Raw genomic sequence first — 17,678 nt, 5'->3', positions numbered from 1 at the left:
GGATGAATAGACCAATAGAACTTAATGTAAAAGTACTGTTTGAAGTTTGGGTTTTTCATAACAGGATGTGCTTATTCCCCTACATTTTCTGCAGGCAATGATTAAGAAAATGACATATACCATAAAGGTGGCACTTTAAAATTTTGGAAGGCTAGGTGGGAGGGGAGTGTTCAAATTTGGGGTGGGTGGGTTACGGGATTCACTTCCCCTTACTCCCCTGTATGGCTTTTTTTGGTCAGTTTGTATGAAAATGGCATAGAGGTTGAATGAAAAAAATCCTTTTTTTGTTTTCTGCTCAATTGGCACCAAAATCACAGAAAGCCCAGTAGAATGGACTGGATGATGGGTGTCCCTGCTCCTGGGAGACAGAACTAATAAGCAGCACTACCCTTATACAAATTTATTTTGTGACCACACTTGGAATACTATGTACAGTTCTGATCATCACACCTAAAAAAAAGGATATTGTAAAGTTGGGGAAAGTGCAGAAAACAAAATGAACAAGTTGCTGAAACAACTCCCTTATGAGGAAAGATTACAACTGGGACTGTTCAGCTTAGAGAAAAGACAAATAAGTGGTTACACAATAGAGGTTTATACAATTATGAATTGTTTGGAGGAAGTGGACAGGGAGACATTTTTCTCCCTCTCTCATTATACTAGAACCCAGGGTCATTGCATGAAGATTGGGTGGGAAATTCAGGACAGATAAAAGGAAGTACTTCTTCACACAGTGCATAGTTAAACTATAGAATTCCCTATCACAAGATGTAGTGATGGCCCCTATGGGGTTTTTTCACTCCCCAGGACCACTACCACCACCCATGTGGAAACTGCTTCTTTACTGGGCAATACCACCTATGGGGTTTCTTATTTATTGCAAATAGCAAGGGCCTAAGGAACTCGCACTATAGTGCAGAGTTCCATATGCTGAACTTTTTCTGCTGCCGCCAATTCTATTAGAACCCTTTAAAACCTCCAAGAAGCTGGTATAAGAGGCTTAGGTGTGAGATTGCCACCAACACTTAGAAACAAGATGAACTATTAAACAATTTAATTTATTTAAATAATATTTTGTATATAAGGAAAAACTAATATTTACTTCGGGAATTTTCAAAAGTATGCTTGCTGACATTTCTTAAGGACTCAAGAGACACTTCTAATGACTTCGTTACCTCATGTCAAATTCCCTAAATCTGCATCCCAGCCTAATACATTTACAACCAGGTCCAGCTACAGTTTTCCTCAGACACCAAAGGCCCCCCTGTTGCATTTCTGGCTGCTTGGTTAGATTATGCAGGCTTATTTATTTATTTATTTATTTATTTTAAACATTTGTATCCCGCCCTATATCACTAGGATCTCAGGGCGGTGTATGCCTAAATCTGGATCCGACCCATACATTTTGACAGGTAACAGCATTTGTTGTAGTAAATTTTGTTGCCATTTTCTGAGGGGTCAAAGCAAATCTTACAACTCTGACTAAAACATGCCAGAAGATAAGTTATTTTAATTAGGTCATTAGAATTGCCCAAGCCACCTAATTGTGCTTTCAATAAATTTCCTCCTGAGTCAAAGACAAATATCACCATGAAGTTTGCAATGACAACTGTTCTTAATCACCTGAACTCCACGAATACAAAGCCAGTGCTGATCTGAGGGAATTCCTCATACTGCTTCTCAAGATACTGAGTGGGCATAAACTCAAATCTCAGTGCAAAAAGGGCCTTACATGCAGCTGTCTGCTGCATCTCAGAGGAAGACAAAGTGATTCCTTTATATGTGATTCCTTTAAGAGATCCTCTAGATCTGATTATCCTTATAAAAAGAGGGAGATCCTAGTTATGGAAAATGATGTTTTCTATGTACTGTTTTTATTCTTTTCTTGATGCCTCTTTCGAACAACAAACAAAACATTCTTACGTGAAGATAACTTAGCAGTGAACTCTAACCATGTCAAGACAATAAATCATGCATACATATTCCATCATAATCACAGTCGTAAAAAGTTTTTTAGATTCCATTTTTCAGTTTTCAGTCTCCCTCACTCTCCATAAGCTGGGAGCTTCTTTACATGAGTGGTTTATTGCACACTCATGATTGGCCACTCACAGAAATTTGTGGATCATTTACATGATGTCATGAACAACCAGAATGCCTCTTGCAACAATCTTCAGAAATTCCGCCATTAAAAAACAAACAAACACTTTTAAAGTGGTAATAGCCAGGAAAAAGCACAATCTTCCAACACTGGATGGTGCTGTGTCAACAGAAGTGAATGGAGGGGAAGTATTCAATTCAAACCAATTGGTTGCCCCTCTGCATTCGTGTAACACGGCCCATAACAATCACACTGAAAAGCAAGAAGCACAAACACCCTGGGTAGAGCTTTGGCTATGGGGCGGTATATAAATTTAATAAATAAATTATTATCAGAGTGTGGCAACGAGGAACAGGGCCTTTTCGGTAGTGGCCCCCAGACTATGGAATGATCTCCCTGACGAGGCTCGCCTGGCGCCAATGCTGCTATCTTTTCGGTGCCAGGTTAAGACTTTCCTATTTGCCCAGGCATATGGCAGCACATCTTAATCACCCACATGTTTAGGTTTTTTTAACGATTTTTAATGCTTTATGTGTGTATGTTCTTTGTTTTAAAATTTTAAATTTTGTATACTTGTTTTTATCTGAATTTTAGAATTTCTGTAAACCGCCCAGAGAGCTCTGGCTATGGGGGCGGTATATAAGTGTAATAAATAAATAAATACAATTTCCCCTTAATGTAAAGACAGCCTAAATCCTTAACTGGCAACTGGCAACTCCTTAACTGTCATTTCTCAACCGTTCTTTTCCACTTAGCTAGAATTCCCGGCCAATTAGAATCAATTACACTTGATCCAGGTCCCATCTAATAATATGCAAAGCAATTGTCACAAAGCAGATGTTACATAACAACAAGAATTATGTACATGTCATTTCTTCACAGCTACTAATTTGGATGGCTTCAAAGGGGGATTAGACAAATTCGTGGAGAATAAACATATAATGATGACTACAAATTACCTCAACTATCTGAGACAGTATGCCTATGTACATCAGCTGCTGGAAAACATGGTTGGGAGGGTGCAGTTGTAAACATGTCCTGCTTGTGGGTTTTCCACAGCAGCTGGGTGGCCACTGTGTGAACAGAAAGCTGGACTAGTTGGACTCTTGGTCTGATCCAACATGGTTCTTATTTTTTTTGTCACTGAATACTGGTGATGATATATTACTTCAACATCCATCCACAAAAGCACTGGGATTGGAGAGCCCTGGTGAATCCATTCACTGTGATTAGAAGCTAGAGCTGCTGGTCTCAAAACTATACCCGGACCTCTCCCTACCTCCTCTTTTCACCCTGGTGTATTCCTTATATAGAGAGCTTGGGTAGAAATGTATCAATTTCTTGAGATTCACTCTATGTGTGTCCCCAAATCCTCAGGAGTGTTCAAATTCAAATTGAATCCACTTCAGAGGAGCCCTGCTTTGATTCACACATATCTCAAATCTGTCCAGTTCAATTTGGTTCTGGATTTGGCTGAATCTAATGCAAACCCCTAGTCTGGAGTTGCTGTTTTATAATCTGCAAGCATGTGAATGCCTTTATTTTGAACCAGTATGTGTTGGATATTAAATGTTATGCAGCACATAATGTCTCATACCCCTCCTATGATCCAGCAGTTCATGAAAGAAGGCTCACTCCCTAAAAGAAATCTGGGCAGGTTGTAAGAATTTCATATGGAAGAACACACATTTCAACCTCTTGTACTGAAGAATGCAAGTTCACTTCTGAGGGTTGCACAGTAGAACTCACAGTATATTATGCTCTCATGGTGCTTGGTTGCATGCAATGGTGATTGATAACACCACCGTCACCAATATTACAAATGTGGTCAAAAGTGGCCAAAGCATGCAATGAAGCTTTGTTTACGTTCCAAATGTACGGTCCAAAGGACAAATATAAGAGTATTAATCAAGTAAAACTGGAATGTGATCCTGGCAACAGAAGTTGGGTGTAATCATTTCAAGGGAATGAACATGGGTGGCCCAAGAAAAGGGTTGGTTGCTAGTAGCCTTTGGGCTGAAGTCATCATAGGCATAAGAAATGTGCTACAAGACTTACACTCTCAGGAGGATTTGCTATCTTTTTCCCAAGCATGCTAATCCCAGAGTGGAGAATCACAGGTTACTACTTGTATCCAATCAAATGCAATTTGAAGTCTGGGAACGGATTTGCCATTGCTTTGCCTTTATCAGCGGGACTTGGAGGTTTTCTACCTGAGGCATTTATTCTGTGCTCATGATTCCTTATCATGGCTATTTACAGGTTCTTTAGATCATATGATAATCCTCCAGTTTTGCTTCTGCTCTTTCAGAGCACTTTCCCTGTTTTTAATTTAAAAAACCCTACCTTTGCCGCTGGTGCGCTCCTGTGCACCCAGCCTTTTAAGGCTCGAACAAAATGGAGGACGCGATGTTACCCCATTGCATCTGATGTGTGGAAAGAGCAACAGCCCGCGCTACTTCTAGCATGGGCTGGCCCCTCCTCACCACCGGATTTTAAAGTAGGCCTAGTAAAGCCCACAGTGATTAACATAGGGTGACCATATGAAAAGGAGGACAGGGTTCCTGCATCTTTAACAGTTGAATAATAAAGCGAATTTCAGCAAGTGTCATTTGTATGCATGCTACACCTGGTGAAATTCTCTCTTCATCACAACAGTTAAAGATACAGGAGCAGTGCCCTCTTTTGTATCTGGTCAAGAGGGCAGGGCCCCTGCAGCTTTAACTGTTGTGACGGAGAGGGAATTCCACCAGGTGCAATATGCATACAAATGACATCTGCTGAAATTCACTTTATTATTCAACTGTTAAAGACACAGGAACCCTGTCCTCCTTTTCATATGGTCATCCTAATTAACAGCCTTGTGTAGAAAAGCTCTTGGTATAACCATATTCCAACTCGGTTCAGATGACACATTAGTCAACAGTGGACTATTTAAGCAACAGTTGCTTAAATAGACCCCCATTGACTATTGTGTTATCTGCCGCTTTTGGCCCATGGGGCTCTATAGGCATGGGAAATAATCCTGTCCCAGGAAGTGCTTGGGGATCATGCCATCCCTTGGTGGGGTGCCACAATCAGGACAGGCACATGCCATCCATGGTGGGGCAGCACCAATCATGGTGCCCCATGTATACCCAGAGACATGCATGTCCCTTGCGCCCCCCCCCCTGCAATCCATCTGGATATCAGATTGAGGGGATGAAAGGAGTTCCTTCCATCCCCTTGAGGGCTAGGGTTTCTATATTCTGAATCCTCAAAACCGGGATAATTTTTAAAAATTTATTTATTTATTTATTTATTTATTTATTTATTTATTTTTGCATTTAAATACATAAGTCATTTGCCATAATTCAGAATGCATAAACATTAATAAAATAACCTTTATTAACCTGGCACTTCCAACACTACTGTCTTAGGACAGGGAAGAATAGTCACAGGGTCTGTGATAGGGCAGGACAGAACAGTTGGAGAATCTGCAAGAGTAGCCAAAATAGTTCGAAGAGTCTGCAGTAGTGCAGGCTAAAATAGCTGAGGGCTCTGTGTCAGGGCACACCAGAACAGCAGAGATGACTTTTTCCAGATACTGCCCATCTAAGTTTAATGGAGAGATCTAACACATCCTTTGAAAAAATGATAATTGATCAAAGACAATTGGCAGAAAACAATGACAGATGCTCTGCTATTCTGAACTCAGGAGAAAGTAAGTAAGATTTAAGTGGTTCGAACAGTACTAAAATTAGAATCACAGAATAATAAGAGTTGGTCAGGGAGAGAGAAAGGGAACAGAAAAAGAGCAAAGAGGGTGATCCTATCCATTTTGGCCATGACCTCACTCACCCAGACAGATTACCTCCAGGAACCATTCAACAGAAAAGTTTCCCATCCTGATCTAGACAATCACTCATTTTTAGCCCAAACATGATTATCAATCAAAACAAAGTGCAACACATCCAGCCCTCACAGACCCAACAGGACACACCCGGCAGCAGCACAGACCTGCTCCCAAGCACTTTCCCCTCTCCGCCACAGCTGTAGGGCCCAGCCGGGAGGAAGGAGGGAGGGAGGAAGCTTGGAGAGATCCAAGCTGGTGCCGGGCCAGCTGCGCCGCAACTGAGCCAGGAAGGGAGCAAGTGATCCCACTGCCCAGCTGCCACCACCATACCTTCTTCATGCCTCCGCCTCCTCCTTTGATGCCACCTCCTCACCCACCGCTGCCTTGCCTGCTGCCACCTCACCTTGTTTGCTGCCTCTTCGAAGCAGCCTCTTTCCTTCTCTGTTGCCTCGCTTTCTCACACCTTCTCTCACGCCACTGCCTCATCTCTTTCTCTCTCGCCTCGCCATCTCTCGACTTCTTTCATGCTGCCTCTTGTGGCCTTCTCTCTCGCCTCACAGGTTCTGCTGTTCTCCAGCCCTCTGGTCTCCCGCTGCCTGGTGAGTGCCACTGTTGCCGCCTTGCCCCACTGCTGCTTCTGCACAGATGCAACCAGCTGGGGTCATTTTGGCGCACATACAATCGCATGAGATCTCACCGGGAAGTCTCACCCTAGAAGGCACCATTTTAGAAATCAGCCAGCCAGACTGGGAATCTGGTATTCTTGCCCAGACAGTCAGGACATTTCAGGATCTCCTGGGAATCAGGACATCCCCAGTTTTCTGGGATGTCTGGAAATCCTACCTCAAGCTGATCTCCAAATGGTTTGCAGGGCAGGAGGCAAAGGATGTCTCCTGTGTGTAACATCAAAGCACAGGACCCTCCTTCCTGCAACACCCTCCTTGTTTACCACAAAGTGCTGGGGACAGGAGATGCTAGAAACTCCTGCTGCTGTTCCCTGTCCCCAGCACTTTGCAGCAAATGAGGGTGGGGCCGCAGGAGGAGTGAGTGCATTCTTCTGCATCCTGCCCTGCATTCATGATTTTTTGCTATGCCGAGGATGCGGGGATGCTGTCAGGAGAGACTCTCCGGACAGCATCTATCTCCACCCTCAGATAGCAACAAATGGGGGAGCAGGCGTTCCACAATGCCTCCTTCCCCAGTGGGGCCATAGAGACAAGGAAGGGGGTAGCATTGCTATAGCTGCCCCCTTCCCTGTTGCTATGGCCCCACCAGAGGAGGCGGCGGTGACGCACCATGGCAAGAACCGGCGGACAGATCGCCTCCCCTGTCAGTGGAGGAGATCCACCTGCCTGTTCTTGCTGCAGTTGTCATCGCTAGAGCAAGAAGAGTGTGGTGCATTGATCCCATCCCTGACAGAAAATGGGATGCCTCTGCCACTGCTTGTTTCTCTGGCAATGTCCACTGCAAAAGAAGCACTGTTGCCGGAGCAAGAAGGAGGCAGCATTTGCTTTGATGTGGAGACTGAGGCTAGAGCTGTCAGCAACAGCTCTCCCCTCAATCCCAGCACCAAATGAATGGGTGCTGCACACAAAGCTGAAGGTTACAAGCCCTAAGCTTGTAAACTTCAGCATTGCATGCAGCTCCTATTTGTTTTGATGCCAAGATTGAGGATAGAGCTGTCAGTGGCAGCTCTCCCCTCAGCTTGGCATCAGAACTAATGAGAGAGGCACATGCCACAGAAGGTGCATCTAATGCTTAGAGTGAGCATTTGATTTCTGCAGAGCGATGTTAAAAACCTCATCTGAAATATTATTGACTTCCTTGAACATATTTCAGATGTTCGTCAACCAAAATGCCCGAAGGGTTTTTATATCTATCTACCTATCTATCTATATGTAATTTAATTCCTTCCTAATATGGTAATACTCTTACAGGAATACTTCAGAATTTCTGTTTTGAAATTCTGTTTTGAAATTTGCTCAGCAGGGTTAACTGGCTAATGCTTAGAGAAAGATGAACTGTATAGCAGATTGCCAGAGGAGAAGAATGTCAAAGTGCTTTTCTGGATAAAAGCCAAGTCCATCTAGTCTAGATTCTAGACCAGTATTCTGTTTACAAGTGTGGCCAGTCTCCTCCCCTCACCACCCACAGTTACCCCCTTCCCAAGATCTATTTCCTGTCCTTGGAGAAGGCAGCCAGGATGGTTCTCCTAGAATCATAGAATAGTAGAGTTGGAAGGGGCCTATAAGGCCATTGAGTCCAACCCCCTGGGGGGCTTAATGCAGGAATCCACCCTAAAGCATCCCTGACAGATGCTTGTCCAGCTGCCTCTTGAAGGCCTCTAGTGTGGGAGAGCCCACAACCTCCCTAGGTAACTGGTTCCATTGTCATACTGCTCTAACAGTCAGGAAGTTTTTCCTGATGTCCAGCATCCTTAGCTGTAGATGCCAGAAACTGAACCCAGGACCTCGTGCATGCAAGGCTGAAACAGCACAGAAGTAACAATGATGATGATATTGTACCATGTACATCGATGGTGCTATATAAATAATAATAATAATAATAATAATAATAATAATAATAATAATAATATTGCTGAAAATCAAGTATCTGTTGGAACAGAGCAAGGGCTCTTGCACAATGAATGATTTTATAAACTGATGTATTCATTTGAAAGATCCAGTTCATACTGTGCATGTCTACCTCTGGTAAGAAGATTCATGAGTAGAAATGATGAAAAGGTGACTCTTACACTGTCTGAGTGGAAATGAAGGAGAGGCAAGAAGTAGGAGGCAGATTTAAAGAGAATGCCTGGAGCAACAGGGTGCTGCAGCAGATTATGTGGGCTCCCGCAATAGGTGTATATAAAGGTATTTAGCACATGAAGCAGAATGGAAAGGCACTGTTGCTCCAGCCTTCCACTGTACAGAGTGACAGTGGACTGGTTACTTAGAAAATCCAATCTTAGGTGTTCATCCGTCAGTAAGAATGCCTCCACAGTTAGGCACCAGTGTAGGAAAGCTAGAACCTAGTTCAGATCCTGCACAGCAATTCACCTGGGAGGAAGTCGGACTCCATTCGGGCAAGGAAAACTCCAAGCAAGAGAGATGGCTGGTCATCAACAGGAAAGTCTACGATATCACCCACTTCTTTTGGCGGCACCCTGGGGGAACTCGCGTCATCACCCACTATTCAGGGCAAGATGCTACGGTAAGGTCTTATTGTGGGAGCTAGAGAAGTTGGGAAGGACCATAACCTGGGGCAAAGCATGAGTCTTGCATGCAAAAGGTCCTAAGTTCACTCCCTGGCACTACAGTTATTTCCAAGGATGCTGGTTAACTGACTTTAAAAAGACCCCTATCTAGTACCCAGGGGAACTACTGCCAGGCAAAGTAGACCGAGCAAGGCTAAATGGATTAATACCTGACCTGGTATTAGGCAGCTTCATATGGTCATGCATTGTGTGTCCACTGGATGTTTTTCTATAATGGTTGAGTAGATTATTAAGATAAGGTGACCATATTAAAAAGAGGACAGGGCTCCTGTATCTGTAACAGTTGTATAGAAAGGGGAATTTCAGCAGGTGCCATTTGTATGCATGCAGCACCTGGTGAAATTCCCTCTTCATCACAACAGTTAAAGCTTCAGGAGCCCTGCCCTCTTGACCTGATACAAAAGAGGGCAGGGCTCCTGCAACTTTAACCATTGTGATAAAGGGGGAATTTCACCAGATGCTGCATGCATACAAATGGCACCTGCTGAAATTACCTTTTCTATACTGCTGTTAAAGATAAAAGAGCCCTGTCTTCCTTTTCATATGGTCACTAAATAAAACAAGGGAAGAAGGACCTGAAGGGACAGAAAAGCCCATTCAAGAAGCAGCACTTTGTAGAGAGAGGAATTTTGGCTGTATTTGGGCATGGATGATTGAAACAATAGTCTGCAACCCCAATTTCAATTATGGGAATGAATCAATACCCGGTTGGAGAACATTGACTGCTTAAATTCCATTGACTTGCAGGGTTTGCAACCCTTTGCATTAAGATTTAACCCAAGTGTATTTACTCAGAAACAGAGTTGTCACCTCATTTTTCCCGAAAAGTGGACTTGAGGGTTTCTTCTCAGGCAAAAGCATCTTAAGTAACTTTAGCCTATGACTTTTCAGGGCTCCTGCTTATAACTGACATTTTAAAAAGTAAGATAGTTTTGTATTTTGTTTGGACTTTTCATCTGTCTTGTGACACTAACAGTACAATCCTACTCAGAAGAAAGACCCACTGAGTTCAGTAGAGTTTACTTCCTGCAGATGAGTGGCTATAAAACAGTATCCTATGTGAGGAAATGCTCAGAGCACAGAACCAGGGAGGGAGAAATACCAATATTTGAAGAGAAAAGAATTCAGTACACAATCAAAGGTTCTTTTTGCAGTGCCATGCCATGTATTTGGCAGAATACTCCATTGAATGTTGTGGAACTTAAGTAAACATGCATAAAACTGGGCTGTATGAGGTAGGCTATTTCTAAACCCATTCATATAAATTTCAAGTATTTCCTTTCTCATTTCTCCTTCCTCTCTGTTTATTGTCTGTACCATTGTTAAGATATGGATTGTAAGCAAGGATTGTAAGCTCTCTCTCTCTCTCTCTCTCTCTCTCTCTCTCTCTCTCTCTCTCTCTCTCTCTCTCTCTCTCTCTCTTTTTCCTGATGTTAGTTAAAAACATGGTTCCCCAACCTGGCACCTTTGTTATGGACTGCAGCTCCCATCAGCCCCAGCCAAAAATCAGGAATGATGGGAGATTTGGTCCAAAACATCTGGAGGGTATTGAAGGCTGCTTTACAGCTGCATTATAGCAGTACAGAAGTACATCAGTTATAACACCATGATAACTTTCTGTGTTCTCTTGGAACTGATAGATGTTGAATAATTCAGTGATGTGCGGATTAATATTCAAATAAATAGATGTTCTGCATAATTGGTTATGATTTCATCAGCAATAACTGTCACAGACACTGAAGGTAGAAGTTGCATGTTGGGCTGTTTGAAGAATATGACTCCTCATTCATTAGTTTCACAAGCCATCAACATTTCCACTACAAAGCCATTTCTGCAATCAGGCTCAACCAATTAGGGAATTAAAGAACAAGCATTCAGATAACATGAAACAAACTTGAACACATTCAATTTCAAAGCATATGAAGAGAAAACTAAGCTAGCATTATCTAGCAAGGGGTGGGTGTTGCCCATCAAATATTGTCTGAACTTGTTTTAGGGCTTAGTGTGGGCATGCATGTTTGCAGATTTGTGATATTTTTCTGTATGTCACCTGTGAATGGGGCAACTTCCTAATTAGTTTTTAGCTCTTCCACCCATAGAGCCTCAAGCCTGCAAACATTACTGATAAGAATGCAACTTCAACCACACACCAACCGCTGTGTCTTGTCTCCAGTATCATTACTGCAGATCACAGAAGTTCTTGTACCAGACACCAGCGAGCTATTCATGGCTCTACCTAACATTAGGCAAAGTGAGACAGCCTGATGTAGCTGGCAGATTTGGGATTACTATTAATGGACAGCTAAATTATCCCATAAATATCATTATCATTCTTTCTATACCACGAAATAGCTGAAGCTCTCTGTGCGGCTTACAAAAGATTAAAACATTAAAAATTGATATACAAAATTTAAAACCATAAAAATGTAAAACAGATAACTCACAAATACAACGTACATTTAAAAACAACTTTGAGCTGGTTCCCCACAAACACAGTTCGTGGCGAAAAATAAGCTCTAACTAAAGGTTTAACTTAAATGGAGGGGTACAGAGACCTTTAAATGCTATTTAGTTAAATTTAACAGCTAGAGACTTGCTTTCTGAGCAATAACTAAACTTCAACTGGGTTACTTTTGACTGCAGGTGGGCGCAATCGTAAGGGCTACGCCCTGGGTACTCATAAGCGTACGAGTGTCCATCCCTGCTTTTTTTGCTAGATAGCCAGTCTTGTCTGTCTATTTGGGAGCTTTGGGGTGGGAGGGGGGAGATTGGCAGTGCTTAGGAAGTTGTCTAAACTAGTTTCCATGGTTTTCTCCCCACTCTGCCATGGGACTGCCCTCTTTTCACCCTCCCTACACACAGTTTAGTGAACGCAGAGAGGCAGCCACTGCAGGTTCACTCTGCTCTGGTTGCGGGGGGGATGAGAGGGGCAGGGAGCACAGTTTCCTGGCTCCTAGCAAGGGGTGTTGTCTAGGGTGACCATATTTTGGAAACCAAAAAGGAGGACAAAATGGCCGCCCTCAGGAGGCGTGGCCACCCCAACATGCCCACCCCCAAGGCGGAGCCAACTCAACATGTCCGGCCCCCAAGGGTGTGTGGCCTCGGTCACATTTATTTATTTATTACATTTTTATATGCATTATTATTATCATGCGCATTAATTAGTTCAATGCTCTCCCACAGACACCCACCCACCTGCCATTCCTCTCCTTTTAAAAATTAATTAGATTAGTGCAATGCTCTCCCACAGACCCACACCCACCTGCCCTTCCCTTCCTTAAAAAAATTAATTAGATTAGTGCAATGCTCTCCCACAGACCCACACCCACCTGCCCTTCCCCTCCTTAAAAAAATTAATTAGATTAGTGCAATGCTCTCCCACAGACCCACACCCACCTGCCCTTCCCCTCCTTAAAAAAATTAATTAGATTAGTGCAGTGCTCTCCCACAGACCCACACCCACCTGCCCTTCCCCTCCTTAAAAAAATTAATTAGATTAGTGCAATGCTCTCCCACAGACCCACACCCACCTGCCCTTCCCCTCCTTAAAAAAATTAATTAGATTAGTGCAGTGCTCTCCCACAGACCCACACCCACCTGCCCTTCCGATCCTTAAAAAAATTAATTAGATTAGTGCAATGCTCTCCCACAGACCCACACCCACCTGCCCTTCCCCTCCTTAAAAAAATTAATTAGATTAGTGCAGTGCTCTCCCACAGACCCACACCCACCTGCCCTTCCGATCCTTTAAAAAATTAATTAGATTAGTGCAATGCTCTCCCACAGACCCACACCCACCTGCCCTTCCCCTCCTTAAAAAAATTAATTAGATTAGTGCAGTGCTCTCCCACAGACCCACACCCACCTGCCCTTCCGATCCTTTAAAAAATTAATTAGATTAGTGCAATGCTCTCCCACAGACCCACACCCACCTGCCCTTCCTCTCCTTTAAAAAAATAATTAGATTAGTGCAATGTTCTCCCACAGACCCACACCCACCTGCCCTTCCTCTCCTTTAAAAAAATAATTAGATTAGTGCAATGCTCTCCCACAGACCCACACCCACCTGCCCTTCCTCTCCTTTAAAAAATTAATTAGATAGTTCAATGCTCTCCCACAGACCCACACCCACCTGCCCTTCCTCTCCTTTAAAAAATTAATTAGATAGTGCAATGCTCTCCCACAGACCCACACTCACCTGCCCTTCCTCTCCTTCGTCGGCATCATCGGAGAGACCCGAGGTGGGCGGGTCTTAAAGCCGCGTGTTTCCGCGTTTTGGAACACGCAGCGCTGGGGCCTTCTATCGATTGGAGCGTCCCCTCCATAGAGACGCCGGCGTCTCTATGGAGGGGACGCTCCAATCGATAGAAGGCCCCAGCGCCGCGTGTTTCCCAAACGCGGAAACACCCGGCTTTAAGACCCGCCCCCCTGTTCCATCCGGGTCTCTCCGATGATGTCGACGTCATCGGAGAGACCCGAGGTGGGCGGGTCTTAAAGCCGGGTGTTTCCGCGTTTGGGAAACACGGGGCGCTGGGGCCTTCAATCGATTGGAGCGTCTCCTCCATGGAGACGCTGGCATCTCTATGGAGGGGACGCTCCAATCGATAGAAGGCCCCAGCGCCGCGTGTTTCCCAAACACGGAAACACGCGACCCGAGGTGGGCGGGTCTTAAAGCCGGGTGTTTCCGCATTTGGGAAACACATGGCGCTGGGGCCTTCAATCGATTGGAGCGTCTCCTCCATGGAGACGCCGGCGTCTCTATGGAGGGGACGCTCCAATCGATAGAAGGCCCCCAGCGCCGCATGTTTCCCAAACGCGGAAACACCCGGCTTTAAGACCCGCCCATCGGAGAGACCCGAGGTGGGCGGGTCTTAAAGCCGTGTGTTTCCGCATTTGGGAAACACGCGGCACTGGGGCCTTCTATCGATTGGAGCGTCTCCTCCATGGAGGGGACGCTCCAATCGATAGAAGGCCCCAGCGCCGCGTGTTAAGGCTCCCCCGGCTTCTGTTGGGGCCTCTCCTTCGTCGCCATGGTGACGACGACCAAGGAGAGGCCCCGATAGAAACTTGGGGAGCCTTTTTTCCCTGGCAAAAGGGGGGGGGGAGGCCATTTCCGGCCGGACGGTGTTCCCCCCCCAATTTCCTGTCATGTCCGGCCAAATCCGGACGATTGGTCACCGTAGTGTTGTCTATGAGCTCATAGCAAACCAAACAATCCTATGCCCCCCTCCAAGGCACTGTCTAGGGGCATAGGATTGCTCCTGGTATCTCTTAATCCCTCCTTGATTGGTTTCCAGCCAAAACATGTCTTATCCCACCCCTGAGTTTTCACATTCAGTTGCTTCTGAGAATGTGGACATGAGGTTGATGCCCCATACAGAAATGTGCCTCAGCAGAATATCTGGACATGTCCTAGAAATTTCCTAATCTATGTGCTCTAAAACTAGATTTGGGATAAATTGTGTTCTGACAGAACAATTTTCCAAATACCAGTACTAAAGTAGCCAAAATGGTACCATACACACACTGGCCCATGAGGGCTGCCATCTTTATTTTCATACAATGTCCCTGGCTAGGTTACCATGTCATTATATCACATCATTCTCTGGGACATTACTAGCCCCAAAGTTGTGCTGACCACAGAGCTTGCCTTTTTAAATTAAAAAAGAAAGAGATTTTTTGTAAACAACAGTACATTGTGAACACCAGTTTATAAACAACAGTAACTTCTGCATCACCTTCCTGAATGTCAAATTTCTCACTACACCTTACGAATGTCAATGAATTCCCCCACAACTACCTATATTCATAAGAAATGTCCAGTGTAATTGTGGGGGAGGTTACCTTTGACAGCCCTGTCAAAAGCCGCTGAGAAAAGCTTTTATTGTGCACTCATAATTGCTCAGTCACATTTGTTTGCAGATCCTTTATGTTTTCATTCTTTAGGGCTATTAGTGAGGCTTTTTTTTTTCTTAAACAGGAAATCTGGCATATTCTGAATGATGTCATTAAATTCTGTGTGATTGCACAATTCTGCTATACCATAGAACCATCTAGTGGCTATTTAATGAAATATATAGAAAGGAAGAGAAAGAAAAATGCTGCAAAAAAGCATGTATAAAGGAGCCAATCTTAATCCTGCAAAGAATCCAGGAGCAGTAGCCCTGGTAAAGGTGCAAAATAAAAGCCTAATGTAGAAATGCCCTGAGATCCAGGAAAATAAATAGGTTTGTACATAGGTCATCCACCAGGCAGTTTCAGTCCCAAAACCAGTCTGGAAAACAGACAGGAATTCAAACAACTCTAAACCCTCTAATACCTTGCCCAGAAATAGCAGATTTGATACTGATGATAGTTGTTCAAATTGCCCAGTCCATGATAGGTGTTTATTTGTTTGTTTTTTAAGAAGAGATCACATCACTGCCACCTTTGACCCAATGGCAAGCTATAATTTACAACAAACCAACCCCTCAGGTTTGCTAATGTTCCAACTAAAGACATTTTATATTTGTTTATTTAAAGCATTTATTTAATGACTTTTATCAGTTAAGGCAGATAATTAACAATAAATACTAGCAGAACAACCAGCAGATCAATGCTTTATATACTGGTCTTAATGTGTGAATCATTTGACTTCATAGACACTCATATTAAGGACCTGAAATATACATCACTGCTTGATAGTCCCAGTCAAAAAAGGTTTCTTTTTTGTTCATATATGTCCAAGAGGGAGTTGCCCAGAGCCACACATCTGTAAAGCAAAATCCTCCACAACTTTCTCTTTGCTTAAAGCCTCTCCATCACCCATTCAAGTTTCCTTCATTCTCATTTCTCTTGGACTTCCACAATAATTCCCTGTCCTCCCTCCTCCTCCCCTCCTCTCATACTGACCACATGACATCCTGTTGCCTCCCCTTCCAATCTCCAGGTCAAATCTCCTTCCCTTTTCCAATTGCTCTCCTTCCACCTCCTCTCTTCTGACTGACAATCCAAGTTGCTCAAGAAACTCTGTAGTTCCAAAATTACACACATGTGTGCTTCACTGAGACCATTACGCCACCATTTATATCAGCCCACAAAGAAGGGAGCTATGTCTTAGAAATGAGTCTTTTTCATCTGTTGCCAAACTCCCCTGACTACCAGGTCCGCCATTTCAGCACAGTGGCCATCTCCCTTCCACAACTTCTTTCTTTGTGTGTTTCTTAGGATGCCTTCACAGCTTTCCACAAAGATAAGGACCTAGTGAGGAAATACATGAGTTCGCTGCTAATTGGGGAGCTGGCGCCTGATCAGCCCAGCTGTGAGCCTACCAAAAATGTGAGTTTTCTCCACAGCTGCTTTTCTTTTAAAGAGATTGATCTGGTATGTATAGGGAAAATACACTACTATGCAGGCACAGTCTCTATCACTCTTACAGTACAATTCTATGGTCCCTGAAGGAGCATTCCAGGAACTATAGAACAGGGTGGATCCCCCCTCTCATGGGGGAGAATCTGAGATTGTATCATTACCTCACACACACCCTCTCAGCTGCTGCAGAAAGCGCCCCTTCTAAAGTTGCAACAGAAAGGTTGGAAGAGGTTGTAGAGAGGAAAAGGGGGGGGTAGGATAGTAAGTAGGTGGGGAAGGAAGAGGAGGGGAAGGAGGAGAGGTCAGAATCTGCACAATCCTCTCCATCACCCATCCCACTCACAGCAAAGTTGATCAGCTAGATGAGCTGAGAGGCTCAACTAGCCAAAAATGTCACAAAAAGGAAGAACTTCTGCCCTCCTTCTGCCATGCCTGGCTCCTGGCATAGGACAGACAGAGGGTTCCAGTCTCAGAACCCTATGTCTATTGAGTGGCAATCCATCCAATTAGGTTTGCACTCTTAGCATATGTTCTAACTGCGCCACTGTTCCCAGCTGACACAGACAAACCTGGGTGCACACATCCCTTTGTGGCCCATATAACCTCAGTCTCAATGTTTTAAGCAATTGGAACTCATAGATTATTAATGCATAGAACAAACAAACTCTTGGAAGTCATGAGATTTTCATGATGCTCCAGAATCTCAGTATTTCAAGTGATTGGAATATAGCTATTCATAGTCACGCATTCAATCCATGCGTTGTGCCCTGCCTCGATCCGGAGGGAGAGGCGGGTAACAAATAAATTTATTATTATTATTAGTAGTAGTAGTAGTAGTAGTAGTAGTATTAAGTCTGCCACTTTGATGGAGAGATTCCCACTCACGGTTTCTCTGTTTGCATCATTGAACTAACGGTGGGTAGGAGGCAGTGAAGGGAATCTTCTTCACATCTGCCTGGTTGGACATTGAGAAAAATGAGACTTTTTGGTCTCCAAGTCTCCTTGCTGGCTGGGTGTCTTCCTTGCTATTATGATCCCTCTGGAAAAAGAAACCATAATCATTCCAGAGGAAGTTTGAATCCCATTAAGCCAAAGGTGAGAGAGCTTAACTCTCG

At 43.9% G+C, this 17,678-nt stretch overlaps 1 protein-coding gene across 1 annotated transcript in view; it reads left to right on the top strand.

Annotated features, from left to right (window-relative positions):
- The first annotated feature begins 8,845 nt into the window (after nucleotides 1-8,845).
- The window catches only part of LOC134392585 (acyl-CoA (8-3)-desaturase-like), a 34,159-nt gene continuing 25,326 nt past the window's right edge, over nucleotides 8,846-17,678 (top strand). The window contains exons 1-2 of the mRNA XM_063117025.1: nucleotides 8,846-9,149; nucleotides 16,420-16,530. Of these exons, the coding sequence (XP_062973095.1) occupies nucleotides 8,928-9,149; nucleotides 16,420-16,530 (333 nt within the window). The 5' untranslated portion in view covers nucleotides 8,846-8,927. The remainder of the gene's footprint in view (nucleotides 9,150-16,419; nucleotides 16,531-17,678) is intronic.

The sequence above is a fragment of the Elgaria multicarinata genome, chromosome 2 (assembly GCF_023053635.1).
Source record: "Elgaria multicarinata webbii isolate HBS135686 ecotype San Diego chromosome 2, rElgMul1.1.pri, whole genome shotgun sequence".
NCBI classification, from domain to species: domain Eukaryota; kingdom Metazoa; phylum Chordata; class Lepidosauria; order Squamata; family Anguidae; genus Elgaria; species Elgaria multicarinata.
The sequence above is the reverse complement of the archived record's forward strand: the minus strand, read 5'-3'. Positions and strand labels throughout refer to the sequence as shown.